This window comes from Nannobrachium achirus, assembly GCF_963921795.1.
Source record: "Nannobrachium achirus genome assembly, chromosome: 9".
Taxonomy (NCBI): Eukaryota; Metazoa; Chordata; class Actinopteri; order Myctophiformes; family Myctophidae; genus Nannobrachium; species Nannobrachium achirus.
The window spans coordinates 62,308,374-62,320,556 of record NC_137818.1 but is presented as its reverse complement, the minus strand read 5'-3'; the positions used below and the strand labels follow the sequence as shown (position 1 = coordinate 62,320,556).

Sequence of the window (12,183 nt, the reverse complement as noted above, 5' to 3'; positions counted from 1 at the left end):
GAAGTGAGATAGGGAAGTGAGAGAGAGAAAGCACAGTTTTGCGTAACCACGGGTAACAGGGGCGTCACAAGGGGGGGGGGGGGGGGGGGAGTGGGACTGAGGGCCTGGAATAATTTTATGCTTTAACTATTGAAAAATAACAGGTCTACAAGCTTGCAGCGCAGCGGTGCCGCGCTGCGAGCTTGTAGATCTGCTATTGTTGAAAAGTGGTGAAAATGTGTGCAAATCTTTGAATATATGTATTTTTTAAGCAAACATTTGTAGCTGCAACTAAATATTTTGAGATGGGGGTCCGTGGCCAAATACATATCATTTTGGGGGTCCTCCACGTGACAAAGTTTGAGCACAGCTGACATAGAAACATAGGTTTTTCAAAACCAGTAAGACTCCCTAATCGGGAGATAAGCGTGATTTTAGAGCAAAATGTGTAGGAGCAGTGTCCAAAAAAGTGTTTGAAAAAATCGTCCTGATGTTGGCGCTATATGGGACAGATCCATGGTGATGACATGAGTGTAGAGATACACTCCCGATTGTAGCGTCCCGATTTGCGTGATTTTAGGGCAAAATTTCTTGGAGCAGTGTCCAAAAATGTGTTTTGCAAGAATCTGCCTCATGGTGGCATGTGAGAATTGACAGGTGGAAAATTTGGCATGGATCGGGGCAACGGTTGCGGAGATATGAGCAGGGCAAAAGTGTGACAGACTTGACGGACTGACAGCCGGTGGAGGTTTTTTATTGTAACTGCGACCTAACAGTCGCAAAAACCTTAGAAGGATTCAAAATATTCAAAGACTTGATTTTCACGATAAAAAAAAAAAATTGCTGATCTACAAGCTCTGTGAGCTTGTATATCTGCTATTTTTCAATAGTTAAAGTACCCAGGGCCCAGGATTTGGTGCGACGCCCCTGACCGGTGGGTCCCCGGGGTCTTTCTCTCATGCTTTTCTTGTCTCCGTTTGCGTCTGACAGAGGCTGCCTTGCGGAGACGGCGACGTCCGCAACACAGGGGTTATTTCATCATTTTCAATCTGTCCGCGTGAGACGGAGGTGCCTTCAGATCTCCGGCTAATAGGCCCTGTTAGCGGTCACCGCCTCTAGACAAGCTTTTAGCCCACATATAAATGGGCTGTGAAAGTCTGCGTCGAATCAAGCGTCGACCCTTGCAAACGTTCGGCTGTGATGTTACGACACGCTTTCTTTTCCGCAGCTTTTTTTATAACGGGAAGAGCGGAACAATGTGGTTCTGGTTTGTGGAACATTTACAAGTATATTTAAGCCGTTTAGGCCTAGAATTATTGAATGCTTTAACTGTTGGAAAAATAGCAGACATACAAGCTCACAGCGCGGCACCGAGTGCCGCGCTGCGAGCTTGTAGATCTGCTATTTTTGAAAAATCGTGAAAATGTGTGCACATTTTTCAATATATATATTTTTCAAAGCAAACTTTTGTAACTCAAATCTCTGCTTCTGGGGGGGTCCCTGGAAGGAACAGGATATTTTGAGATGGGGGTCTGCGGCCAAATACCTGTAATTTTGGGGGTCCTTGACATGAAAAAGTTTGAGAACCACTGATTTAGAGGAAGGATTTAGAAGTGGGGTCAAAGATCTGGACAGAGATATTCAAAGATTTGCGCACATTTTCACGATTTTTCAAAAATAGCAGATCTACAAGCTTGCAGCGCGGCACTCGGTGCCGCGCCGTGAGCTTGTATATCTGCTATTTTTCAATAGTTAAAGCATAAAATAATGGTTAAAGTCGTTCAAATCTAACGCGACTCGGGCACGTTCCCGGTCTTCGAGGGTTAAAACGGGGGACCGATGCCAGATTAACAGATTGTCAAACATGTGAAAGTGCAACGATTGTGCCAAAACCATAGTGACAGAGTCCCCAGAGGGATGAGTGAATGTTTCATGTGTGATTGTCACGTGTGGTTGTGGTCTGTCTGGTGTCTCTGGTACCGCTCTTAGACTGAAGGAGAACGGGCTTCAATGTCTGACCCATCTGACAGATCTTTGGGTCGGATATCGATCCTGATGTTGAAGAGGCCTAGAGACCACCGATTACTGATGTTTTTGACTGATATTTTGTGAAATAGAAATCACACCAGTGTGAAGTGAGCTGTGCGGTGCTATTTATGAGTTCATTTCATTAAGCGCCCCGCGAATGCTTGGCCAATGTGGGATGAGGCGGGACATACATACAGACACGGGACAGTATGTACATACAGACAAAGACAGATGTAGGAGCAATTAGCACTAGTCAATTTATTTTTTAAATATATATTTTTTATTCAACCATTTAAGCTCTAATAAAAAAAGCTCACAACTCAATGTCTTGTGAGCTATTTAAACCTTTGAAAACATTTGCCTACCGTTGTTTCCTGTTGAGATTAGCACATTTCACCCAGGTTTTTTTCATCTCACTCACGTCACTTTGTCTGCTGACCTCACTCAGCAACGAAATAAACAGAAAATAAACAAAAATAAAAATAAAACAATTCACAGGAGGCAAGCAGTGATGTGATGTTCACTGCAATGTGGTTTCAAATGCACTCCATTGCAGGCGTTTTCTGAGAGTGAAAAAATAAGAAGACACGTTTGACATCTGGGCAGCTTGCCCCAGGAAATGTGCCAAGCTCAATAGGGAACAACAGTATATAATAACCCAGAAAATATGGCCACCAGGTTGAAAGTGGTTACAAATCGGTACACATCGGCTGCATTTTCGGCAATATCCGATCTAATATCGTCATAAAAGGTCAAATAATGACCGATACATCGGCCACTGCGATCTATCGGTCGGGCCCTACTTAAGTGTTTGTCCTTCACCAGTGTGTCACCTGCTCTCTCCCTGTACCGCTCCGTAGGAGAAGAGGCTCCAGTGTCTGTCCTTCACCAGTGTCAAGGAGAAGGAATGGCTGATGGAGTCTCTGATTCGCTACATCAAAGTCATCGGTGGCCCGCCGGGCAGGGAGGGCCTGCTGGTAGGACTGAAGAATGGGGCGGTAAGTGTCGTGAAGAACATTTTATTTATTTATTTGTTATAATTATTCTAAGCCCCATGGAGCGCCTTCAACCAGGGGCGTCAATTAGGTATGGCAGGGGTATGCAGCTGCCATACCCTGGGTCCAGGGGGGAACATGAAAGTTACTTTTAAAGGACAACTTTAGTTCTTTACAACAAGGGTTCATATTTTAGATTGTAATTAAAGAATAATATAAAAGATGAGTGTTAAATTGATTATATTTAGTTCTTTCTATTGTTTTAGAGATTCTTATTTCAGTGGTTGGGGGCATGCGTACAAGTGGCTAAATATGTCATTTTACACAGAATAAGCCCATTCCCAAGATACAACGCAACCTTTCATGGTTGGATGTGACTTGTTACTGTAAATAGCAATAAAGAAACTGCTGGCTTATTGTGTCTCAAATGACATATTTAGCCACTTGTACGCATGCCCCCATGCGTACGCATGCCCCACATTTTAGCATGGTAAACGCAATAAAACAATAGAACGAAGCAAATGAAAACATTTTAACACTCACTTTTTCTTTTCTCAAATTACAATCTAAAATATGAACCCTTGTTGTAAAAAAACAAAGTTGTCCTTTAAATATAAATCCATGAATGTCTCTTTGTCTATCTGTGCTGGTTATTATGTTGTTGAATTACAGTAAAATAACTACAAATAGCAAAATTTTACAAGGTATTGACTTGGTATTCTCCACACTTGTATTCTCCCCATCTTGACAAAATGTTATATTCCCAGGTTCCGCAGGTCAGCTGCACAGGTGCAACACATTGTTGTTAATTGTGGCATGTTTACTAACATGGCAAGTTTAGCTGCGCTTGAACAACCGTTCCAGGCTGCCATATCCAGCCCAAGAAACCGTCGTGTTGCCATACCTTAGCTTTTTTCTGAACTGACGCCACTGCCTTCAACACCTCCAAGAATCTGTTTTATTTGTCACAACATCGTATCATCGTTTACAGGTATAAAAAAAAGAAGTGTGTGTGTGTGTGTGTGTGTGTGTGTGTGTGTGTGTGTGTGTGTGTGTGTGTGTGTGTGTGTGTGTGTGTGTGTGTGTGTGTGTGTGTGTGTGTGTGTGTGTCTGTGTGAGAGAGTGCGTGCGCTATCATTCTGGAGTATCCCATGAGAAGAGATTAATAAGAACTTCTATGATCTACTTGTGCGTAGTGTAGGTCAGTGGTTCTCAAAATGATTCATGTCAAGGACCACCAAAATGACCATTATTAGCCCGCGGACTAGGGATGGGTATCGTTCACCTTTGAATCGATACGATACCTTTTTCGATACCTGGGAATCGATACGTTACCCTTTTCGATACCATTTTCGATACTTTTTATTTAAGTTTAACTGCTCTACCGCAGCAGGTGATGATGATGATCACACAGTGTGGCAGAGCGGAGAGTATAGACGTTGGATAATCATCATAATAATAAACATTATAGGCTATTGTCGGCTATTTTCCACAGTAACGAGTGTAGCCTACTAAAGCAGTCATTAAACTCTCAGTAGCCCAACTGTTACAGATGTGACCGGCCAGGGGTGCCTTCCAGAGTATCGAAACGAGGTAACGTTCGTTTTTAGGTGAACCGATACCCGATATCGACATCATGCAATCGATACCATTAAAAATATCGCAGACGATACCCATCCCTACCGTCGACCCCCATTTAATGGCATTTCTATCTCTGGGACCCCAATTTATATTGTATAATCAATGTTAATTTAACTAAGAGAGTGTACAAATGGAACCAAATGGTCCCGTCATCTACAAGCTCAAAACGTGACGCGTTTTCGCTACTTCTTACATGTTTGTTTTCTAATTTATTTGAATTTCTTAGGTTTTTCTTTTATTTATTAATGAACGTACTTATAAAAATCATGGAATTTTTTCTTTTATTCATGGAAATCTTAGCTTTTTAGGAAAAATGTTTTGAAATAATAAGAAAAACAAGTAGGAAAAAAAAGGACCCATAAAAATGTGTCTGCGACCCACAAATGGCCCTCTGTTTGGGAACCAATGCTGTATAGAGTACATGATGTTTGGATACCGGTATGTATTTTTTTTAGAAACATTAGCATCATATGTAGGTGTACTGTATGCATGTTATTTAGAAGCATCAGCATCATATCGTCATTGCCGTGTGGAAACCTTGTATGTCCAAAACCGTTTGTTTTTTCTATTTATCATTTTAAAAATGATTTAAACTAGTGAAAACAGCCAACCTACAAGCACACAACGCCTCGCACTGCGAGGCGTTGTGTGCTTGTAGATCTGCTGTTTTCACTACTTTTGTGCGACGGCCTTGTATGATGATGCAGGGCTTTACTTTGCGAAAAAACTTACAAATTTGAAACTTGGAAATACGAGGTTTCTGCCCGACAGTGACGATATGCAGGTGTGTGCATAATGTGCTGCCATGAGACTGGGTTTAAAAAAAGAGTGCTCTGATGAATGTTCAGTACTTAACTGTTCTTAGCCTACCACTTGATTCTTAATTTGTATTCATTACTTTTCCTTTGTTAATGTTATTATTATAGCTGATGTCATGGTAGTTATTGCTGCTACAATGTTATGAGCCGAGACCAAATAAATCGCCGTTGTCGGGTGGAAACCTCGTATCTCCAAGTTTCAAATGTGTACGTTCTTTCGCAAAGTAAAGCCCTGCTTCATCATACAATGCCGTCGCACAAAAGTAGTGAAAACAGCCGATCTACAAGCACACAACGCCTTGCGGTGCGAGGCGTTGTGTGCTTGTAGATCTGCTGTTTTCACTAGTTTAAAACATTTTTAAATGCTAAATGCAAAACGAACGGTTTTGGACATAGAAGGTTTTCACCCGACAACGACGAAGTGTGTAACTCTTGTGTAACAAATGCAAATCTTGGGTTGAATCTAAGAATTGCGCTTCAAGTCACACAACGCATCTGACTTTTTCTTTTATCTTGTATCTTTTTGTGTCTGATCAAATTGAGTCTTCAATTTTCATCAGTAATTTGTCCTGACTCTGTGTCAACTCTCGTTTCATTCTCCCCGGCAGATCTTGAAGATCTTCATCGATAACCCGTTTGCGATCACTCTGCTGAAGTTGACCACGTCGGTGCGCTGCCTGGACATGAGCGCCTCCCGGAACAAACTGGCCGTGGTGGACGAACACAACACCTGTCTGGTCTACGACATCAACACCAAGGAACTGCTCTTTCAGGTTAGCAAGCAGGGAGCACAACTTCTACTTGTGTGTAGTGTAGGTCAGTGGTTCTCAAAATTATTCATGTCAAAATGACATTTATTTGCCCGCGGACCCCCATTTAATGGCATTTCTATATCTGGGACCCCAATTTATATTGTAAAATCAATGTTAAAGGTGATACCCCCCCCCCAAAAATCTTTTTGAAAAAAAAAAAAATGATTTTAAAAAAAAAATAATGATTTTTTTTTGTGATGATGACGTCACAATCGGCAGATGACGTCACAATCGGCAGCAAATCTGGATAGCCTGTAGAACCCGTGGGATACTTTTAACCTTCGCCTTCTCAAAACCAGAGAAAGACACAGAAATGGGACTTTGTGAGGATAGAAGGTGCTAGTGGGACCCCCAAAAAAGGTTTTAAAATAGGAAAAGTGAAATTTCATGGTGTATCACCTTTAATTTAACTCAGAGAGTGTACTGACGGGTCAATTTGGTTCCATTTGTACGGACCCATAAAAGTCCATTTGGTTCCTAACTATCATTTAGCTGGGGCCCCCCTGGAACTCTCTCAAGGACCCCTGGGGGTCCCCGGACCCCACTTTGAGAACCAATGGTGTAGGTTTGGACTACTTAAAGGCCCGCTCACACGCCCCGAAATTATTGCGACCGTTAGGTCGCAGTTTAGTATCAAAACCTCCACCGGCCGTCCGTCCGTCCGTCAGTCACACGTCACACGTCACACCTTTGCCCTGCTCATATCTCCGCATCAGTATGACATCACACTGCTGACATCAGTATGACATCACACCGTACACAAAATCAGTATGACATCACACCGTACACAAATGACCCTTATATAAGACCGGCATTATCTACTTAGTGAGATTCGTCGGTTATCTCCATATATGGAGGGAGAACCAGCTTATGAGCCGATGAGTTGTGTCAGAGTCGAGATCCTGCTTGCATCTAATCTGTCGGTAGATAATGCCGGTCTTATATAAGGGTCATTTGTGTACGGTGTGATGTCATACTGATGTCAGCAGTGTGATGTCATACTGATGTCAGCAGCTATGTCTCTATATATGGAGTTATATGTTGTCCGTGTCCAAATATGGGGCTTGTGAGGTCAGACTTAGTGAGATTCGTCGGTTATCTCCATATATGGAGGGAGAACCAGCTTATGAGCCGATGAGTTGTGTCAGAGTCGAGATCCTGCTTGCATCTAATCTGTCGGTAGATAATGCCGGTCTTATATAAGGGTCATTTGTGTACGGTGTGATGTCATACTGATGTCAGCAGTGTGATGTCATACTGATGTCAGCAGTGTGACAGGAGATAAGCGACCAACGGTCGCTTATCTCCCGATTAGGGAGTCTTACTGGTAGTATGATACAGTAGGTCACGTGGTCTCTCTGAAAACTGTCTGAAATAGTCTGAAACTCATGTCACAGTGTAATCTGCCCCTCGCTCCCCGACAACAGCTGACCAGTACAGTAAGTAGTCTAAGTACAGTCTATTAATTTGATTGGCTTATAATTGCGCATTCCCACAATGACATAAAAATATTAACTCATATTTTAAGATGACTTTTTAAAGTGACAGTACCCCTTTAGGTGACAGTACCCCTTTAAGTGTTACAGTTGAATAAACAGATGTAGTAGCATTAGACAAGGGGAGGTGTTGAGATTCTTCATCATTGTAAAATAATGCGTCTACTGGGAACTTCACTTTGTAGCAATTACTTATTTATGTTCCTGTTTTCAACAGGGAGAGAGCAGAGAGATTTGCACTGTTTTTGCCAAGTGTTGGAATTCAAAACACATTTTGGCTTTTAGCAAGCTGCAGGCTTTCTAAAGTTTAAAGTTGTTTTCTAAGGAGAGGATCGGGTGGCAGGACAGTCACGTCCTAGGGCTTTCACCAAATATTCGAATATTCGAATATCAAAGTCACTATTCGACGTTATTTTTCTCTTTAAAAAAAATATATTTTATAAAGCTTGGCTAGATAGGAAGTCATAAAAATGAGTTGTCAATGCCCCCGGTGGATGAATTTGTTAATGCTCTATCCACAACTTTCCAACATCCCATCATGCATTGCGCAGATTGTTCAGGCGGCTTCCGGCGCCGCAGCCGAGAGTGATCTACAAGCTCACAACGGTTGCATCTGCGACGCGACGTGAGATGCAACCGCGGAAGTGTCACGCAAATAATGCTACAGTAAATTCTCGCGGAAACAGGTGGATACCAGGGGTTCTCAAGCCTTTTTAGGCCATGACCCCCAAAATAAGCATATTTGAACTGGAGACCCCCACCCTGACAAGCACTTGGACGTGTAGGTATTACATTTAATGTGACTCGGTTCCGCAGATAAATATTGTGAAAATAGCAGATCTACATGCTCACAACGCCTCGCGTTCGCCTCTTGCTTACTTAACAATTTTGCTGCCATTTTAAACATAGCTGTAGTAAGCAGCTGCCAAATTGTCCTTACCTTTTAGCGTGGGCACGCGCACGCATCGTGCACAATCTGTGCGCGACTCATCTAGTAGACGTGTAGACTCGGTGACAGCTTTCGAATAAAAAAAACCCCATTGAAATAGACATATCCGTTGCCACGCTGTATCCCTGCTTATCCGCCAGTGTTTACATGAAAAAACATTGAAAAAAGCCAGCTGTGCGGTGTGCGCTATGGTAACACGTGGACACGTTCGCGCACATAGCAGACGATATGTGCGCAGATCATATGCCAGGCGGGTAGAGGAATCAAACAGCTACAAAATAAATAAAAAAACGTGTGAAAAAAAAAAACATTCTATGTCCGTGCAGCTCCTTCGTTTGTTTACAAGGAAACCCTATGGGCCGGGAGCTACGATTTGACGTCAGACCGGATATGGAAACCTAGATCCAGTCTAAACAGGAAATACGACTGGATACAGTTAGGGGGCGGGCCTAAAGTCTCCGAAACGGATATATACAGCGATCATACTTTTAATCGTTTCATAATGATTAAAGCTAATTAAATTTCCGGGAACGACGGGCATCGCAGAGTGGTACAGCGGGAAATCTCCGGTTTCGACGAGGATTGCAGAGTATGAGTTAGTATTTGACAGTTTGGCCAGTCCTGTTGAATATTCGACTATTCGAATACTTTGAGGTCGAATAATTCGAATACTAAAAATCACTATTCGTGAATGCCCTTTCACGTCCTCTTGTTCCTCTCGTCCCCAGGAGCCCAACGCCAACAGCGTGGCGTGGAACACCCAGTGTGAGGACATGCTGTGCTTCTCGGGTAACGGCTACCTTAACATCAAGGCCAGTAACTTCCCCGTGCACCAGCAGAAGATGCAGGGCTTCGTGGTGGGTTACAACGGCTCCAAGATCTTCTGTCTCCACGTCTACTCCATGTCGGCTGTAGAGGTTCCTCAGGTAATTTGGCGGCAGCACGTTGCCTCTCTGATTTGTAGACGGAACGCGTGCAATCCAAGTATGCCCTTTACCTGACAACAACATTTTGCTCATAAAACTAGAGCTCGACCGATGCCATATTTTTTGACCGATGCCGATGTTTGCCGATGGTGGGTGCTAGACCACCGATTGCCGATGTTTAACCGATGTTTTGTAATAATATAAAATAATAATAAATAGCCTAAATTTCAAAAACTTCTTACCTTCAAAAAAATGTTTTCCCCCTTTTTTTTACTAATGATCAGGGGACCACCAGTGGTCCTTGAGGGGTTTCCAGGTGGTCCCCAGCAAAAATGATGGAGATTTGGTAACCATATGGACCCTTTATAAGATCTTTAACTCATGAGTGTAAAATGAAACCCAATGGATCCTTATGGGCAACGACAATATATTCTAAATTTTGGGTCTGAGTAGCTAAATGCCATCAAATGGTGGTCTAATATTACTTATAAAAATTACCGATACATCGGAGAGATAATGACCGATGTCCGATACCGGCATCGGGGTCCAGTACCCCCTGCAGTACCTCCACATACCCCTAGGGGTACACGTACCCCCATTTGAGAAACACTGACCTATTGTATCCCATTGCACATGTCTGTCTGTGTCAGTGTGGCCGTTGTCTATTATCTATATACTTTATAGTTTAAACATGTGTGTTTTCCTTTTGGCAATTATTACTACACAACACACAGAACAGTACATCAAATAGATCAATTATATCAAAATACTGGGCATAACCTGTTTATCTACTGACCAGTTTATTTCAGCTTTGAGAATGCAGAGTTACCACTGTCGCTCAGTCTTATTTCAAGGTTCTTTAAATTCTTACATCTTGTGTGCAGGCACATTGAAGTGAAATTCACTTTTGTACATTTTCTTTTGCTTTGTTCAGTCTGCGCCGATGTACCAGTATCTGGAGAAGAAGATGTTTAAGGAGGCTTACCAGATCGCCTGTCTGGGGGTGACAGACAACGACTGGAGGGACCTCGCCACGGAGGCACTCGAGGGACTGGATTTTGACACTGCAAAGAAGGCCAGTTCTATTGAAGATCAGTTTGTGCCATTAAAACCCATTCAGAACGGGTACACATTATTGTGTATCATTATTTTATGCTTTAACTATTGAAAAATAGCAGATATACAAGCTCACAGTGCGGCACCGAGTGCCGCACTGCAAGCTTGTAGATTTGCTATTTTTGAAGAACTGTGAACATTTAAATTTTGACCTGATTCTATAAGTGGCTTTTGAATCATTCTAAGGTTTTTTGAAAAACCTATGTTTCTATGTCAGTAATCTGGCTGGCCATCGTCAAAGAAAAGGTCCTTTTCACTTAACTGGAGCTCAGTTAGTCTGTTCTTAAGAGACTACCATGTCAGTGGTTCTCAAACCTTTTCATGTGAAGGACTCCCAAAATGATATGTATTTGGCCACGGACCCCCATCTCAAAATATTTAGATTTGCACACATTTTCACGACTTTTTCAAAAATAGCAGATCTACAAGCTCGCAGCGCGGCTGTGAGCTTGTATATCTGCTATTTTTCACTGGTTAAAGCATTCAATAATTCTAGGCTAAAATGGGTTAACATTTCTTTCTCATCGTCTCTCAACCAGACGACTCTTCCACAATCTTTGAATCCTGAGTCTGTAAATATGCCTTACAAAAGCTGTGACAGGAAGCTGTCATCAGTTTGTCAGTTACAGAAAATACATTTTAAAATGTATTTTTTAATGTCCATTTCTGGTAAGCAGCCAGGTAGTTTTGGACTCATTTGATTAACAGTCCGTTGTTTCCTGTTGAGATTGGCATATTCCACCCAGGTTTTTTCATCTCTCTCATGTCACTTTGTCTGCTAACCTCACACGAAATAAACAGAAAATAAACAAAAATAAAAATAAAACAATTCACAGGAGGCAAGCAGTGATCACCCCATGACGTGCACTGCAATTTAGTTTCAAATTAATGCACTACATTGCAGGCTTTTTTTTTAGAGTCAGTGGCGTCAGTTCAGAAAAAGCTAAGGTATGGCAACATAACTGGTGTCTTGACATGACTGGTGTCTTGACACCAGTCATTTTGCCATACCTTAGCAACAGGCATGATACATTTATTTTAAGAAGTACATTCTATTTCCCCCCCCCGTTTCTACGGTTTCTTGGGCTGGATATGGCAGCCTGGAACGGTTGTTCGAGTGCAGCCAAACGTGGCATGTTAGTAAACGTGCCACAATTAACAATAATGCATTGCACCTGTTTAGCTGACCTGCGGAACCTGGGAATTAGCGTGGAGAAGTGTGGAGAATAAATTATAATACCTTGTTAAAGTGACCATTTTTGTAAAATTTTGCATTTGTAGTTATTTTACTGTAATTTAACAACATAATAACCAGAACAGATAGACAAAGAGACATTGATGGATTTATATTTAAAAGTAACTTTTATTTTCCCCCCTGGACCCAGGGTATGGCAGCTGCATACCCCTGCCATACCCAATTGAC

At 42.1% G+C, this 12,183-nt stretch overlaps 1 protein-coding gene across 1 annotated transcript in view; it reads left to right on the top strand.

Annotated features, from left to right (window-relative positions):
* The window catches only part of ift122 (intraflagellar transport 122 homolog (Chlamydomonas)), a 127,818-nt gene that overhangs the window by 27,599 nt on the left and 88,036 nt on the right, over nucleotides 1-12,183 (top strand). The window contains exons 12-15 of the mRNA XM_080734189.1: nucleotides 2,868-3,005; nucleotides 6,070-6,234; nucleotides 9,447-9,644; nucleotides 10,579-10,719. Coding sequence (XP_080590315.1) covers nucleotides 2,868-3,005; nucleotides 6,070-6,234; nucleotides 9,447-9,644; nucleotides 10,579-10,719 — 642 coding nt within the window. The remainder of the gene's footprint in view (nucleotides 1-2,867; nucleotides 3,006-6,069; nucleotides 6,235-9,446; nucleotides 9,645-10,578; nucleotides 10,720-12,183) is intronic.